The 17,817-nt window shown below is 44.7% G+C and overlaps 1 protein-coding gene across 3 annotated transcripts in view; it reads right to left on the reverse strand.

The window, feature by feature from the left end:
• LOC124005577 (collagen alpha-1(XXIII) chain-like) overlaps positions 1 to 17,817 on the reverse strand; it is a 176,954-nt gene that overhangs the window by 9,087 nt on the left and 150,050 nt on the right. For 2 of the 3 annotated variants that reach the window (XM_046314982.1, XM_046314990.1), the window contains 16 exons: positions 16,584 to 16,610; positions 12,698 to 12,751; positions 12,555 to 12,617; positions 12,361 to 12,405; positions 12,155 to 12,217; positions 11,896 to 11,940; positions 11,518 to 11,562; positions 11,344 to 11,433; positions 11,207 to 11,260; positions 10,997 to 11,062; positions 10,733 to 10,759; positions 10,423 to 10,491; positions 6,165 to 6,227; positions 6,017 to 6,043; positions 5,875 to 5,928; positions 5,488 to 5,574 (listed from right to left, as the gene is read on the reverse strand). In XM_046314982.1, coding sequence (XP_046170938.1) covers positions 5,488 to 5,574; positions 5,875 to 5,928; positions 6,017 to 6,043; positions 6,165 to 6,227; positions 10,423 to 10,491; positions 10,733 to 10,759; positions 10,997 to 11,062; positions 11,207 to 11,260; positions 11,344 to 11,433; positions 11,518 to 11,562; positions 11,896 to 11,940; positions 12,155 to 12,217; positions 12,361 to 12,405; positions 12,555 to 12,617; positions 12,698 to 12,751; positions 16,584 to 16,610 — 879 coding nt within the window. Of the gene's footprint in view, positions 1 to 5,487; positions 5,575 to 5,874; positions 5,929 to 6,016; positions 6,044 to 6,164; positions 6,228 to 10,422; positions 10,492 to 10,732; positions 10,760 to 10,996; positions 11,063 to 11,206; positions 11,261 to 11,343; positions 11,434 to 11,517; positions 11,563 to 11,895; positions 11,941 to 12,154; positions 12,218 to 12,360; positions 12,406 to 12,554; positions 12,618 to 12,697; positions 12,752 to 16,583; positions 16,611 to 16,881; positions 16,918 to 17,817 lie in introns of all 3 variants that reach the window. The other variant, XM_046314975.1, reaches the window with a different exon arrangement.

The raw sequence follows: 17,817 nt of genomic DNA on the forward strand, positions 1-17,817 counted from the left end.
TACCATCTCGTGCGCATCAGAGAGGGGGACGAGTGGAAAACGGCGTTTAACACTCCGTTAGGGCATTTTGAGTACCGGGTTCTGCCGTTTGGTCTCGCCAATGCGCCAGCTGTTTTTCAGGCATTAGTTAATGATGTTCTGAGAGACATGCTGAACATCTTTGTTTTTGTCTATCTTGACGATATCCTGATTTTTTCCCCGTCACTCGAGATTCATGTTCAGCACGTTCGACGTGTTCTACAGCGCCTTTTAGAGAATTGTCTCTACGTAAAGGCTGAGAAGTGTTCTTTTCATGTCTCCTCCGTTACTTTTCTCGGTTCCGTTATTTCCGCTGAAGGCATTCAGATGGATTCCGCTAAGGTCCAAGCTGTCAGTGATTGGCCCGTTCCAAGGTCACGTGTCGAGTTGCAGCGCTTTTTAGGTTTCGCTAATTTCTATCGGCGTTTCATTCGTAATTTCGGTCAAGTTGCTGCCCCTCTCACAGCTCTTACTTCTGTCAAGACGTGTTTTAAGTGGTCCGGTTCCGCCCAGGGAGCTTTTGATCTTCTAAAAGAACGTTTTACGTCCGCTCCTATCCTCGTTACTCCTGACGTCACTAGACAATTCATTGTCGAGGTTGACGCTTCAGAGGTAGGCGTGGGAGCCATTCTATCCCAGCGCTTCCAGTCTGACGATAAGGTTCATCCTTGCGCTTATTTTTCTCATCGCCTGTCGCCATCTGAGCGCAACTATGATGTGGGTAACCGTGAACTGCTCGCCATCCGCTTAGCCCTAGGCGAATGGCGACAGTGGTTGGAGGGGGCGACCGTTCCTTTTGTCGTTTGGACAGACCATAAGAACCTTGAGTACATCCGTTCTGCCAAACGACTTAATGCCCGTCAAGCTCGTTGGGCGTTGTTTTTCGTTCGTTTCGAGTTTGTGATTTCTTACCGTCCGGGTAGCAAGAACACCAAGCCTGATGCCTTATCCCGTCTGTTTAGTTCTTCTGTGGCTTCTACTGATCCCGAGGGATTCTTCCTTATGGGCGTGTTGTCGGGTTAACAGTCTGGGGAATTGAAAGACAGGTTAAGCAAGCACTCACGCACACTGCGTCGCCGCGCGCTTGTCCTAGTAACCTCCTTTTCGTTCCTGTTTCCACTCGTCTGGCTGTTCTTCAGTGGGCTCACTCTGCCAAGTTAGCTGGTCATCCCGGTGTTCGAGGCACTCTTGCGTCTATTCGCCAGCGCTTTTGGTGGCCGACTCAGGAGCGTGACACGCGCCGTTTCGTGGCTGCTTGTTCGGACTGCGCGCAGACTAAGTCGGGTAACTCTCCTCCTGCCGGTCGTCTCAGACCGCTCCCCATTCCTTCTCGACCATGGTCTCACATCGCCCTAGACTTCATTACCGGTCTGCCTTTGTCTGCGGGGAAGACTGTGATTCTTACGGTTGTCGATAGGTTCTCTAAGGCGGCACATTTCATTCCCCTCGCTAAACTTCCTTCCGCTAAGGAGACGGCACAAATCATTATCGAGAATGTATTCAGAATTCATGGCCTCCCGTTAGACGCCGTTTCAGACAGAGGCCCGCAATTCACGTCACAGTTTTGGAGGGAGTTCTGTCGTTTGATTGGTGCGTCCGTCAGTCTCTCTTCCGGGTTTCATCCCCAGTCTAACGGTCAAGCAGAGAGGGCCAATCAGACGATTGGTCGCATACTACGCAGCCTTTCTTTCAGAAACCCTGCGTCTTGGGCAGAACAGCTCCCCTGGGCAGAATATGCTCACAATTCGCTTCCTTCGTCTGCTACCGGGTTATCTCCGTTTCAGAGTAGTCTGGGTTACCAGCCTCCTCTGTTCTCATCCCAGCTTGCCGAGTCCAGCGTTCCCTCCGCTCAAGCGTTTGTCCAACGTTGTGAGCGCACCTGGAGGAGGGTGAGGTCTGCACTTTGCCGTTACAGGGCACAGACTGTGAGAGCCGCCAATAAACGCAGGATTAAGAGTCCAAGGTATTGTTGCGGCCAGAGAGTGTGGCTTTCCACTCGCAACCTTCCTCTTACGACAGCTTCTCGTAAGTTGACTCCGCGGTTCATTGGTCCGTTCCGTGTCTCCCAGGTCGTCAATCCTGTCGCTGTGCGACTGCTTCTTCCGCGACATCTTCGTCGCGTCCATCCTGTCTTCCATGTCTCCTGTGTCAAGCCCTTTCTTCGCACTCCCGTTCGTCTTCCCTCCCCCCTCCCGTCCTTGTCGAGAGCGCACCTATTTACAAGGTACATAAGATCATGGACATGCGTTCTCGGGGACGGGGTCACCAATACTTAGTGGATTGGGAGGGTTACGGTCCTGAGGAGAGGAGTTGGGTTCAGTCTCGGGACGTGCTGGACCGTTCACTCATTGATGATTTCCTCCGTTGCCGCCAGGATTCCTCCTCGAGTGCGCCAGGAGGCGCTCGGTGAGTGGGGGGTACTGTCATGTTTTGTCATTTATTATCATGTCTTGTCCCTGTGCTCCCCATTCTATTCGTTTCCCTCTGCTGGTCTTATTAGGTTCTTTCCCTCTTTCTATCCCTCTCTCTCCCCCTCCCTCTCTCACTCTCTCGCTCTCTCTTCTCTCTATCGTTCCGTTCCTGCTCCCAGCTGTTCCTATTCCCCTAATCATCATTTAGCCTTCCCACACCTGTTCCCGATCCTTTTCCCTGATTAGAGTCCCTATTTCTCTCCTTGTTATTCGTTTCTGCCCTGTCGGTTCCTTGTCTAGAATTCACCGTGCTGTGTTTGTGTATCGCCCTGTCGTGTCGTGTTTTCCTCAGATGCTGCGTGGTGAGCAGGTGTCTGAGTCTGTCTGGTTCAAGTGCCTTCCCGAGGCAACCTGCTGTTCACCTGCTGTTCAAGATCGAGTCTCCAGTTTGTCCTCGTCATTTCGAGTGAAAGTTGTGTTTTTTGATTGTATTTACTTTACTGGATTAAAGACTCTGTTTTCGCCAAGTCGCTTTTGGGTCCTCTTTCACCTGCATGACACACTCCTCTTCAATGGCTATTTCTGGATATTGGCGGGAACTGGAAATCACTGTCGTACAGGTCGATCCAGAGCATCCCAAATATGCTCAATGGGTGACATGTCTGGAATGCAGGAGATGGAAGAACTGGGCCATTTTCAGCTTCCATGGCACAACAATGGGCTTCAATACTTCATCACAGTATCTCTGTGCATTCAAATTGCCATCGACACAATGCAGTTGTGTGTTCATTGCCTGTAGCGTATGCCTGTCCATACCATAACCCCACTGCCACCATGGGGCACTCTGTACACAACGTTGACATCAGCAAACTACTCTCCCAAATTACGCCATACACGCTGCCATCTGCCCGGCACAATTGATACCGGGATTAATCCGTGAAGAGTACACTTCTCCAGCGTGCCAGTGGCCATCGAAGGTTATCATTTGCCCACTGAAGTTGGTTACGATGCCGAACTCCAGTCAGGTCAAGACCCTTCTTTGGTTGTACAAATCCAGTTTTATTAGCTGTCTGGGTGGCTGGTCTCAGACGATCCCGTAGATCAGAAGTCCTGGGCTGGCGTGGTTACACGTGGTCTGCGGTTGTGAGGCCGGTTGGACATACTGTTTAATGTTACTGCCAACTCCTCTAAAAAGATGTTGGTGGTGGCTTATGGTAGTGAAATTAACATTAAATTCACTGCAACAGCTCTGGTGGACATTCCTGCAGTCAGCATGCGAATTGCACGCTCCCTAAAAACTTGAGACATCTGTGGCATTTTGTTGTGTGACAAAACGGCACATTTTAGAGTGGCCTTTTATTGTCCCCAGCACAAGGTGCACCTGTGTAATTATCATTCTGTTTAATCAGCTTCTTGATATGCCACACCTTTCAGGTGGATGGATTATCTTGGCAAAGACAGAATACTCACTAACAGGGATGTAAAAGCATTTGTGCACAACATTTTAGAGAAATAAGATTGTTGTGCCTATGGAACATTTCTGAGATCTTATATTTCAGCTCATGAAACATGGGACGAACACTTTACATGTTGTGTTTATATTTTTGTTCAGTATATATCCCAATAAAAATAAGAACTTCAAGAATTGAGGAGTTTGATGGATGTTGGCATAAAACTAGAAGCTGCCCTATTGGACTTGTATGCCAGATATCTATATCTGTGCCCCGTCATGGAGTGTGTGCATTCCTGGTTTTCTCCAATGACATTCCCACTGATTTATGTTACCCTGTTCAGTGTTTCCTAGTGTTTCCTAGAGCACCAAACTACCCCACAATATCAAACGATAGCATGGATTCTATAAAGCATTTATAAAATGCTTGGTGGATGGATTGGTGTACATTAAACTTCCTCAAGAACAAGAATGTTGACATTTAGAGTAAATATGTTTGGTGTTCCTTTTGAAGGAGAGCTTTGTGGTTCCAGGATGGTTCCTAGGTATTTAAAGTCCTCTACTTGCTCAATGATCTGTCCGTTAATCTTCACCACTGGGATGGTAGGTTGGTCTCTTCTGAAGTCAATGTCAATATAAAAATGTACAGTATGTGAACAGCTCATGGATAATGGATAAATAAAAGCAATAAGGCCTGAGAAGGTGTGGTATATTGTCAATATACCACGGCTAAGGGCTGTTCTTAGGCACAACGCAATCCGTGGTATATTGGCCATGCATCACAAACCACGAGAGGAGCCTTATTGCTATAATAAACTGCTTAGCAACGTAATTAGAGCAGTAAAACTAAATATTTTGTCATACCAGTGGTATACGGTCTGATATACCACTGCTGTTGGCCAATCAGCATTCAGGACTCAAACCACACAGTTTATAGTTTATTTATACCATTGGCATTTTTTAATAGGCGTTTCTAATTGTCTTAAAGGGCATTCTAGAGTGTGTATTCTTTCCCTATAACGCGTGTTGTATATTTGCACAGTATAATAATATAATGACTATAGATAATTTATACATGTTTTGTGTGAGCTGCTTTTGAAAGCAAAAGTCAAATTGAAAACAGTATTGCTATTGTTGAATTTGATGTTCATAATAGCAAGCTAGAACTGATGGTTTGGTTAGCTAAACTAGCAAGTGTATTTGTTTGGTTACGATGGCAACTACTGTAGATATCTAGTAAACTTTCTAGCTACTTCAGGGGATGTTGAACACAATTCTACAGGAAAATGAACACGCTTATACCGGCAAATGTGTTAAAGTATAGCCATGGTATGAAAGGGATAATCAACTCAGGGCTCTATGCGTTCTCTGGAAAATAACGGTACTCCATGGAAGTAGGTCAGTTCCACTCCGCTTGCACGTCATGGAACACACTTTACACTCCATTCATTATTTTCCATAGAATGCATTGCCCCTCATTGATTATCCCTTACATAAAACTCTGCTCTACCAAATAAATATAACCTAATAATTAGGGGTTTGCCCTTGAATGGAAAGACAGTGTTTGAGGAAGAGTGAGCGGAGAGGCGACAGGAAGAAGTGACATACCACAGGACAGGGCTGGTCCAGTCCAGGGGGGCCCTCCTCGCCCTTCTGTCCCTTCAGTCCCTTCTTTCCAAGCATCCCCCTGTCACCCTGAGAGAGAGAGAAGAGTGACAAAACAATAATATATAACAATATATTTAGCGGATGCTTTTATCCAAAGGGACTTAGTCAGGCCTGCATAAAAACTTTGTAGGTATGGGTTGTTCCAGGAATCAAACCCGCTATCCAAGCGTTGCACCCGCCATGCTCTACCAACTGCCAGAGAGGACCACAGAGGAGACATGTCTCTCGTCAAGCATCAATGTCTTCTCCAGATTTGACTGTAACATGCTAGGTAACAGAAGATGAATAAATGTAGTCACAGTAGCCACTGCTGTGGCTGATGCACACCTTATCTCCTCGGTCCCCTCCGTCCCCCTTTTCTCCCATCAGCCCGGGGAAACCCTGACATGGAGAGAGGTAGTGGTTAATGAAGGCTCTTTATCAACCAGACTGGTATCAGGGGGGATATGACCGATTTAGACACACTTACATCCAATCCCGGCAATCCTTGCTCTCCCTGTTGAAATTAAATATGATGGAAGTTAATTCTGAAGCAGCTTACTTTGAAAAATACTGCAACGGACTTTGATGCCGTGTCCGTATCCTCTACAAACAGGGCATATGAAAATGTGGCAAACCTTTCTCCCTGTGGTGCCAGGGAGACCAACCAATCCTGTAGAACCTGGAAGACCCTGAATACCCTGTGTGCAGAAATAGTGTCATCTGTTATGTGAGTCATGAGGTTATATGCAGCAGGGTTGGGGACAATTCTGAATTGAGTTGCTAATTCGTCATTTATTCTAATGTAATTACTGAATTTGAATATAATTTAAATTGGCCACACAGGAAGCAGAATTAAAGTAGAATTATTTAATTCAACGACATTCAAATGGTTAATTTATTCTACACATCACTATTATTACTTTCCCTAGCAAGAAACCAAAAACTGTAGCTAAAACAGAAAGGGGAACTAACAGAATCACTAACAACAACCAAGGCTGCAAAGCTGCGACTGGTAGAGCTTGGTTCGGTTGACCGTCCACTGGCAAACATAACAGGATTTACAGTAAGCCACAACATACTGTTTCAGACCAGGCCAGAATTAGTTACGCAAGATACAGTCATACGTCTTGTTAACCCCAAGATGGCCTGCCATACTACCATCGCGAGCCAACCTCAGTATCTCTTGTCAAAGAGTAACTGGAAACACAATTTGACATACCCTTTGCCAATAGTCTAGCCCACAAGCATTTCGCTACACTCACATTAACATCTTGTAACCATGTGTATGTGACAAATAACATTTGATTTGATTTGATTTGACAAGTGGCGCGAGAATACCATTTCCTCATCAGAACACCATCTCTATCAAAGTAACCAACAGGCTCTTCATCAAACTCCTCCTCTGGACGTATCTCAGCAAAAAGAGGAGAGAGGGAAACATCTTTACTCTGTTCAGCAATCAGCTACTTCCTAGAAATTGAAGTGTCAACTGTAGGGACCCTCTCTTCCTTCAGCGGTCCTACAAACTTGCTCATCTTTGGTGTTTTCAAAGGAAAGGTCAACTCAGGAGGTTTACCGAAATCAGGATCACACATAAACGTCTCAGACAGATCAAACATGGTGGGATCACTGACATCCTCCTCAACACTAGACTTGCTCCCGGCAACTTTCTTAGACATAGCACTTGTAACGGCACACACTGGGAACACTGGAGGGTACTTTTCTGATAACCCATCAGGTTCCTCCAGCCTGGGTTCCTTACAAACGGCAGGATTTGGCACGACCTTCCCTCCAGTCAAATTGTTGCCCAAAATGGATGAGACCCTCTTCACTGGTAGGTCCACATTAAACAAAGGAACTTCCATGCAACCTATCTCCATGCCCTGTACTAACACACTGTACCCAGTTGCTAAAGTGTCAGACAAAGGCAAAACACCCTCCAAAATGAGGGATTGGGCTGCCCCAGTGTCTCGCAGTATGTTCAAGGGCTGCTTAACAGCATCATCACTCTCCAGAGACACAAACATGTTTGAAACAAAGGGTTCATATACATCTGATCCAAAATCTTGTTTAGGAGATAAACCAGTTCCAACCAGAGACTTATCGGGCTGGAGTGCTCCCACAAGAAGAAACAGCTTTTTATCTCTCATTTTTCTGTTTCAACTTAGGACACTGAGAGACTGTCCTTTCTCACGGTAGTAGTGACAAACTGGAGAACACAAAGAACCAGTTTTCTGACGATCTTTGTCTTTGGGCACTGGGGAAAAAGACTGAAACCTCACAGGGCTGGGAGCTTTGTTTGTGAAGGTAGTTTTATGTGTCAACACAAACTCATCTGCACGGACTGCAGCTTTCTCAAGAGTGTGCTCATAAATGTAGGTACACTATATATACAAAAGTATGTGGACACCCATTCAAATAACTGGATTCGTCTATTTCAGCCACACCCGTTGTTGGCAAATCTATAAAATTGCACATACAGCCATGCAATCTCCATAGACAAACATTGGTAGAAGAATGGCTTTGCTGAAGAGCTCAGTGACTTTCAAAGAGTCAGTTAGTCAAATTTCTGCCCTGCTAGAGCTGTCCTAGTCATCTGTAAGTGGTGTTATTGTGAAATGGAAAAGTCTAGGAGCAACAACGGCTCAGCGAGGAATTGGTAGGCCGCACAAGCTCACAGAATGGGACCACCGAGTGCTGAAGCGTGTACCGCGTAAAAATCGTCTGTCCTCGGTTGCAACACTCACTACAGAGTTCCAGCCTGCCTCTGGAAGCAATGTCAGCACAAGAACTGTTCGTCGGGCACTTCATGAAATGGGTTTCGATGGCTGAGCAGCCACACACAAGCCTAAGATCACCATGCTTAATGCCAAGCTTTGACTGGACTGGTGTAAAGGTCGTCGCCTTTGGACACTGGAGCAACGGAAATGCGTTCTCTGGATTGATGAATCATGCTTCACAATCTGGCAGCCCAACGGATAAAACTGGGTTTGGGGGATGCCAGGAGAACGCTACCTGCCCCAATGCGTAGTGCCAACTGTAAAGTTTGGTGGAGGAGGAATAATGGTCTGGGGCTGTTTTTCATGGTTCGGGCTATGGAAATCTTAACGCTACAGCATACAATGACATTCTGGACAATTCTGTGCTTCCAACTTTGTGGCAACAGTTTGGGGAAGGCCTTTTCCTGTTTCAGCATCATAATGCCCCCATGCACAAAGCGTGACCTCTTGAGAACCACACCACCGATCAAAAAGTAATGCTTGTTCCCGTGCAAATTCAACATGGCTTTGTGATTCTGTCTTTCACAATTGACAGAAATGTTGTCTGTATGCCTCTGGGACCAACTTGTAAGGATAGCAGCTTTAACAGTGTCATAATCTGAGCTCTGGTCAAGAACTTTACCCACAAGAACACTTTGGAGGATATCTCGTGACCATTTTAGGGAAGTGGCAATCCCTTCAAACAGAGTAAAATATACATCCAACTCCTTTTTGTTGAAAGGCGGTACAAGCCGGCTGTTCCGACCAAGATCAAAGTCTGATTCGTAGTACTTCCAGATCTCTCTTGTAATCGAATGGCATGCTCACGTTCTTGTTCTTGTTGTCTGGCTCCAACTTTGTCTTTAGTTCTAACTCCCTCAGCAGCACGTCTACGGGACTCACCGCGCTACCCGTAGCAGACTTTTCATCAGCCTCTCTCTCTGGGAGGATTTCTTCCTCCAACAAAGCAGTATAGACTAACTCTTTGAATACTGCTTTTGAATCGGCATGTGCAACAAGCCCCCATTTTGTTACGTTCCCTAGCAAGACACCCAAAATTGTCACTCAAACAGAAGGGGAAACTAACAAAGAGTCCCTAAGAACAATTAAAACGAATCAGGTGGGATTCTAGGAGGGGTTCTGAAAGACACTCATGAGGGTGTCCACTGAAAGTTGACTAGCAACAACACCTGGGACCTAAATGACACCACTCCCACCATGAGCACCCACTAAATTTGCCCAAGAAGAGGTAAACAAAATTAAGAAAACCCACACCAAACAGGAAGCAAACCAAAAAGTGGAGCTAAATAAAAACAGGGAAGATCAGATAAAGGATTGTTTTCATTTTGGGGTTTTAGTCCTGCAACCACCTTACAAGCTCAACAGACATCTGACATGATGTCCAAACATGAGTTCATTCAGACTGAAACCAAGAGATTCTTTTACAACCTCCCATACTGCAAATAGCAAAAGAGGGACCCCTTAAACCCAGTCTTTTTCGAACTCAAAGCAGCAAGCTCTCAACATAAACTTCATATACTCTCAACAAGAACACCTTGAGACTCTGGGTGGTAGGCACTAGAGGGGCAATACCCAACTTTTGCAGCACTTGTTGGAAGACCCCAACATGAAACTCGAAAGATGGTCCTGGGGGCTCATCCAGGATCTGAACTGGGATCTGAGCCTGGAAAACTATGCTCATGTTTATTTTGACATACTGTGATCAATAATATGTAAACAAAATATATTTTTAAAAACATGGTTGAAACATTAGATTTTTAAAGACTCATTCTCTGTAAATGAATTTAAATAATTATAGTAGTCTGGACATGTTCGAAGATTCTTTTGTAGGTTTATAATGATTCGAAATTCTGTGTGACATGTTTGAGTTGTCATCAAGCTAATATTTGAAATTACATCGGTGTTCTTTGCAGCAATAAATGACAGATGCTTTTGGTAAAAGACGAGTCGAAGGAATGAGACTGTCATGCTTCATGTTGAATTCTACTTCCTTTAATTTAAATGTAATTAATATTCTGCTTCCTGTGGGGGGGGGGTGCTCAATTCAAATTCTAATTTCAATTCATGGGTTGAATACATGCAGTATGAGTGAGACAGAATAGGATATAATTACCCTTAACCCAGGAGGTCCTCTGTCACCTGCATCCCCCTTTTCTCCGCTCACTATGTCACCTGGTTCCCCCTGTGAGACATTGACAAAAGCACAATTTCAAGCTGGTGCTTTCATTTCCTTGCGAATTACAATCCATCTTCTCTCTGATTTACCGCAAGTACAATTTTCATTCCCTATTCTAACATCCAGCTTTTTCATTATCTGTTAATGCAACATTTTGAATGACAGGGCATTCCAGTGCAGCTTTAGTAGCCTAAAGAATCCTGGGTCATTCTAGGGGCAGGAAGAGATCAGAGCCCTGACAACACACCTTGGGGCCAGGCATTCCATGATGTCCCTGAAAAACACAATGTGTTATCTCATTCTCTTTGTAAACATTGTTCATCACAAGAGCATATTAAAGCACATAAATTATTCAAAAACATTTTACAGCAATTTACTAGGTTCCTCTGAGAACAGGTTGAGTATGGAGTGTTTGACAGTCATCTCTATGCAGACAGAGCATTGGTATCTAGAGAGTTTAAGCTTTTGATACCCCCCTATTATTAAGAAGACAGAGGGACCAGTTACCCACCATGAATCCTTGGAGCCCAGGAGGTCCGGGGGGCCCTGGAGGGCCTGCGATAGAGATGATCTGGGCCTGAAGCAGAGAGAATTAGGATAACCAGAGGTCACACAATCATATAACACTACTCGACCATGATGAGATATCACACAGTTTGGTGTAGACAGTTAACAGTTTGATATAGATACAAGTTTGGTATCTAAATAAAATATTACTGACCAGATTGTCCTCAAACCTTGAATCTCCTCTTGCTCCTTTTTTGCTGTCAGCTCCCTAAGAGAGAAAAAAATACATTATATGGACAGAATCTACAAAGCAGTGGGTATCCATCAGGACATAGCCCATATCCCGCTTACCACAAGCCCAGTTAGGCCCGTCAGATCTCTCTCTCCCTTTTCCCCTGCCACTCCAGGCATCCCGTCATCACCTCTCTCCCCTTTGGCTCCCTACAGAGAGGAGGCACAACATGAGGTGGATACAATGATGTCTAGTACAATAATAATTCATTATTACAGAGTCATGTCATTTACCCTATCCCCATCAGCTCCAGGTGCACCATGTGAGCCTGATTCTCCCTGTTGGCATGAAGGAGACAGGAAAACACGTGTGTGCCTATTGTCAATCCAGAAACCAAAGCCACACACTGTAGATGACTGGACATGCCAACATATTTGATACATTGACATTTTGGTCATTTAACTGACACTCTTATCTAGAACAACTTACAGTCAGATAATATAAACGACACACTGTGCATTGCGTATAATAGATACAATATATTGGCTACAATGACAAAATAAAACAAAATCTCTTCCACAGATAAGGATGGGATTCAAACCCATGCATGCACAGCACAATGGATTGGCAGTCCATTGCCTTAACCACTCAGCCACCTCTCAAACACACACCTTTGGCCCTTGTCCTCCTGATGGCCCTGGTGGCCCTGGGGGGCCCTGCGGGAATAATAAAACGTAGAAAAGTAGAAAAGGAAAGTGAGACTTTGTACTGCACAGGAGACTGTTATACATAATACATACGTAGAATAATATTATGGTGTGTGATACTTTTAATCGTTAATAAGATAGCACAATCTGAATTTGTGGGGTCGCAGTACAATGCAGAATGTTGTTTCAGATCATCTTTTAAAGAACCCAATTGAGAACTCACCTGAAAAACATGGCCAAGGCCGATGTCATAGGAGTCAAGAACAGCCTTATCTCCGGGTAAGCCCTGCAGAGGGAGACAGAGTGAAACACACAGGTAGAATGAATGAAGAAAACTAAATGTATCATCTTGGAAGATGTGTCTAATGCAGATATAGACCCACAGTAGATGACTTTAGGTCAAAGAGTGTGACATGAGGAGCCACTCACCGTGTCCCCCTGAGGCCCTGTGTCTCCTGTGTCCCCCTTCTCCCCCTGAACGTGAACATAGAGTGAATACACACAGTGGAACCTCAGCATGCCTGTCATTCCAGTGCATCAATGCATAGGATCATGACCTGTGAGTTGATACCTGGCTGTATATTCATATTTCAAGATCTCCATTTATGATTCTTCCTCTTTACCTTCATCCCTGGTAGTCCATCAAGGCCACTCCTGCCCTGGTCGCCAGCATGCCCCGGTTCCCCCTGTCACAGACATGGAGAAAGAGTGAGATTTGGAAAGAGAAGGGAGAGGAGGAACAGGAATGAATAATAATAATTCACACCTTTAGCCCTGGAGGCCCCTGTGGTCCAAGCATGCCGTGCTGTCCATCCTCACCCTGCAAGGCATCAGATTATTGGAACATATTAATGAACTGCGAGACATTAGATTATTATTAATTAACCACAGGTTTTATACACTCTTAGAAAAAGGTTAAGATATGTTCTTAAAAGGGTACAACCGCTTGTCCCTGACATGGTACCCTGTATGGTCATCCTTTGTACCTTTAGTTATAGGTACATACATGTATTTGTACCCCAGTTCATACCTCAGATAGTACCATCATTACATATAGTCCACAGGAACAAAAACATTTTTTTTTTGCCTTTAGCGGTTACCACTACAGTGACAAAGCCATTTGTTCATTGTAAATGACAAAAACGTACCTTTACAATAGATCACTTAAACTGGTACAACACTTCCACTCACAGGTGGCCAAAAATAACTAGCTGAAAGCCACACCCACACACTAAGCCACGCCACAAATATTATCTTGCACTGTGTCTTGCCCCTTTCGAGTAAATTGTAGAGTTACCACCCATGATTGTATTTGTTAGTGACAGAGACATGGTTGTTGAATTTTCATTCCTGTGACCTCAACCAACTGAGTTCCTTAGTGAATGTTACCATTAAAATTAAACTCATTATGACAATACATTACATATCTCATCAGGCCTTATTTTGAGACCTACAGTAGTTTTACCCTAATACAGTGGCCTGACACGCATGGTTTACAAGCCAAATCATGCCTGCAAGTAGCACTGCAGCACTCCAATACATTTCCCCAAATTCCCAGATGTTCTGGTTGAAGGATTCCTGATGCCCTGCCTATTTCCCTCCAGTTTCAAGGAATTTTCAAACCAGAATTTCTGGAAAACCTGGGAAATGTGGGAAAGTTAACAGAATTTACCAACCCTACCTGCAAGTCACATTATGCTGGCTTGAAAAGTGATGCATAATTCCTATTGGAATCCAGCCAGAGTGAGGATATCCTAGAGTTGGACTTTTTAATTCACCCACCATTTTTATTCACCCACATTCATAATAACTGCCAGGATTATATACATTGTGAGGAGACTATGTAAGCCATTAAAACTGGGTACATGTAGGTAGAGTTATTAAAGTGACTATGAATAGACGGTAACAGAGAGTAGCAGTGGTGTAAAGAGTTGGGGGGGGGGGGGGTGGCACTGCAAATTGTCTGAGGGGGGGTAAAAGCTGTTTTAGAAGCCTCTTGGACAGCTTGCTGTGTGGTAGCAGAGAAGAGTCTATGACTAGGGTGGCTGGAGTTTTTGACAACTTTTAGGGCCTTCCTCTGACACCGCCTAGTATACAGGTCCTGGATGGTAGGAAGCTTGGCCCCAGTGATGTACTGGGCCGTTCACACTACCCTCTGTAGTGCCTTGCGGTCGGTGGCCGAGCAGTTGCCATGCCAGGCAGTGATGCAACCAGTCAGGCTTTCGATGGTGCAGCTGCAGAACCTTTTGAGCATCTGAGGACCCATGCCAAATCTTTTCAGTCTCCTGAGGGGGAATAGGTTTTGTCGTGCCATCTTCACGACTGTCTTGGTGCGCTTGGACCATGTTAGTTTGTTGGTGATGTGAACATCAAGGAACTTGAAGCTCTCAACCTGTTCCACTGCAGCCCCGTCGATGAGAATGGGGGCATGCTAGGTCCTCTTTTTCCTGTAGTCCACAATCATCTTTGTCTTGATCACGTTGAGGGAGAGGTTGTTGTCCTGGCACCACACAGCCAGGTCTCTGACCTCCTCCCTATAGGCTGTCTCATCATTGTTGGTGATCAGGCCTAACACTGTTGTGTCATCGGCAAATTTAATGATGGTGTTGGAGTCGTGCCTGGTCGTGCAGTCATGAGTGAACAGGAAGTACAGGAGGGGGCTGAGCACGCACCCCTGAGGGGCCCCTGTGTTGAGGATCAGCGTGGCAGATGTATTGTTACCTACCCTTACCACCTGGGGGCGGCCCGTCAGGAAGTCCAGGATCCAGTTGCAGAGGGAGGTGTTTAGTCCCAGGGTCCTTAGCTTATTGATGAGCTTTGAGGGCACTATGGTGTTGAAAGCTGAGTTGTTGTCAATGAATAGCATTCTCACATGTGTTCCTTTTGTCCAGGTGGGAAAGGGCAGTGTGGAGTGCAATAGAGATTGCATCATCTGTGGATCTGTTGGGATGGTATGCAAATTGGAGTAGGTCTAGGGTTTCTGGGATGATGTGAGCCATGACCAGCCTTTCAAAGCACGTCATGGCTACAGACGTGAGTGCTACGGGTCGGTAGACATTTAGGCAAGTTACCTTAGTGTTCTTAAAACATGTTGGTATTACAGACTCGGACAGGGAAAGGTTGAAAATGTCAGTGAAGACACATGCCAGTTGGTCAGTGCATTCTCGTAGTACACGTCCTGGTAATCTGTCTGGCCCTGCGGCCTTGTGAATGTTGACCTGTTTAAAGGTCTTACTCACATCGGCTGCGGAGAGTGTGATCACACAGTCTTTCGGAACAGCCGGTGCTCTCATGCATGTTTCAGTGTTATTTGCCTCGAAGCAAGCGTAGAAGTAGTTTTGCTCATTTGGTAGGCTTGTGTCACTGGGCAGCTCTATTGAAGTCTGTAATGGATTGCAAGCCCTGCCACATCTGACGATGGATTTCTTATAAGCTTCCGCGTTAGAGTCCTGCTCCTTGAAACCGTCAGCTCTAGATTTTAGCTCAGTGCGGATGCTGCCTGTAGTCCATGGCTTCTTGTTGGGGTATGTACGTACGGTCACTGTGAGGACGACGTCATCGATGCACTTATTGATGAAGCCAATAACTGAATTGCTGTACTCCTCAATGCCATCAGAGGAATCCCGGAAGATATTCCAGTCTGTGTTAGCAAAACAGTCCTCAACTTGCAGCTTCATTACCCGCAAAACACCAGTCTCAACGTCAATTGTGAAGAGGCGACTCCGGGATGCTGGCCTTCTAGGCAGAATTGCAAAGAAAAAGCCACATCTCAGACTGGCAAATAAAAATAAAAGATGAAGATGGGCTAAAGAACACAGACACTGGACAGAGGAACTCTGCCTAGAAGGCCAGCATCCTGGAGTCGTCTCTTCACTGTTGACATAGAGACTGGTGTTTTTGCGGTTCCTATTTAATGAAGCTGCCAGTTGAGGACTTGCGAGGCACCTGTTTCTCAGAAACTGTTTCTCTAGAAACTCTAATGTACTTGTCCTCTTGCTCAGTTGTGCACCAGGGCCTGCCAGTCCTCTTTCTATTCTGGTTGGAGTCCATTTTCGCTGTTCTGTGACAGGAGTAGTACACAGCGTTGTACGAGATCTTCAGTTTCTTGGCAATTTCTCGCATGGAATAGCCTTCATTTCTCAGAACAAGAATAGACTAACGAGTTTCAGAAGAAAGTCCTTTGTTTCTGGCAATTTGAGCCTGTAATCGAACCCACAAATGCTGATGCTCCAGATACTTAACTAGTCTAAAGAAGGACAGTTTTATTGCTTCTTTAATCAGAACAACAGTTTTCAGGTGTGCTAACATAATTGCAAAAGGGTTTTCTAAAGATCAATTAGCCTTTTAAAATGATAAACTTGGATGAGCTAACACAACGTGCCATTGGAACACAGGAGGTGATGGTCGCTGATAACGGGCCTCTGTACGCCTATGTAGATCTTCCACAAAAAAATCATCCGTTTCCAACTTATTTACAACGTTAATAATGCCCACACTGTATTTCTGATCAATTTGATGTTATTTTAAAATGGACAGAAAATGTGCTTTTCTTTCAAAAACAAGGACATTTCTAAGTGACTCTCCAAAAACGTTTGAACAGTAGCGCACATGTACAACGGTACGTGTGGAAGTGATAAATGCAGATATATTACCTGTCGTCCAGGAGGACCCATTTGTCCCTGTGTAAAGAGGAGACAGTATCAGAATGATGTGGGCCAGCGCTTTTCACGGACCCAAGCTGCTTTGCAATTATATAAAAGAAAAAGAAGAAACACAAACATCTAAAACAATACCAGACTAAACAGAAGGAATAAGAAACATGAAACAAAGTGTAGGGAGTAGAGCTCAAGGAAAGGGAATACTTGACGTGGTGTGTGTGTGTGGGAGAAAGTGTTGGTGTTTGTGCACCTTATATCAGACATACAAAATCATCTTTGTAACATAGGCTACCTCTAATCCATCACTTCCATCTCGACCAGGTGGACCCTTTGAAGGAAATCTCAAGCTTTATTAAAACAACAAGTAAAGACGGACCAAAGTGAAGAGCGGGGCAATTCAATTGATCATCCACTAGATGGCATTATTTAGACAAATACAACAAAAGTCCTCTTGTGAATTAGTGAAGCTTTTCTGTTGCATCTACTGAGATGGTATTTGTTGCTAATCATAACCATTTACATTTATAGAGCAAAACAACACAACATAATGCAAAGCAAAACAATAATAGCAATTCTTGTCCAGCTCTAGTAAACTATTATTAATCACCAGAGGCACAGCTTTGGTTTCAGAAGTGGGGGGGGGGGACATAATTATTGCTATTTATTTATTATCCAGTCGGATAAACACTCCAAACAGCCTATCCCACTGGTCAGAGGCATCCGCATCGTTCTAATGCACACCGTTGCCTCGTTTTGTATCATATTCCAACGATAATACTGGGTGGACAAAAATGCAATTTCGAAATGTGAAATTCCCCCCTGACCCCAGTGAAAGTTGCACCCCTGTTAATCACTCGTCTATCAACAAGGAGGTCTGAAGGTAAAATATACACTGAATGTACAAAACATTAAGGAAACCTGCTCTTTCTATGACATAGACTGACCAGGTGAATCCAGGTGAAAGCCATGATCCCTTATTGATGTCACTTGTTAAACCCACTTCAATCCATTTAAATGAATGGGAGGAGACAGGTCAAAGAATGATTTCTAAGCCTTGAGACAAGACATGGACACAAGTTTTAAGCTCCTTTGAATGGGGTATGGTAGTAGGTGCCAGGCACACTTGTTTGTGTCAAGAACCGCAACGCTGCTGGGCCTTTCACACTCAACCGTTTCCCATGTGTATCAAGACACCTTGTAGAGTTCATGCTCCAACTAATTGAGACTG

The sequence above is a fragment of the Oncorhynchus gorbuscha genome, linkage group LG02 (assembly GCF_021184085.1).
Source record: "Oncorhynchus gorbuscha isolate QuinsamMale2020 ecotype Even-year linkage group LG02, OgorEven_v1.0, whole genome shotgun sequence".
NCBI classification, from domain to species: domain Eukaryota; kingdom Metazoa; phylum Chordata; class Actinopteri; order Salmoniformes; family Salmonidae; genus Oncorhynchus; species Oncorhynchus gorbuscha.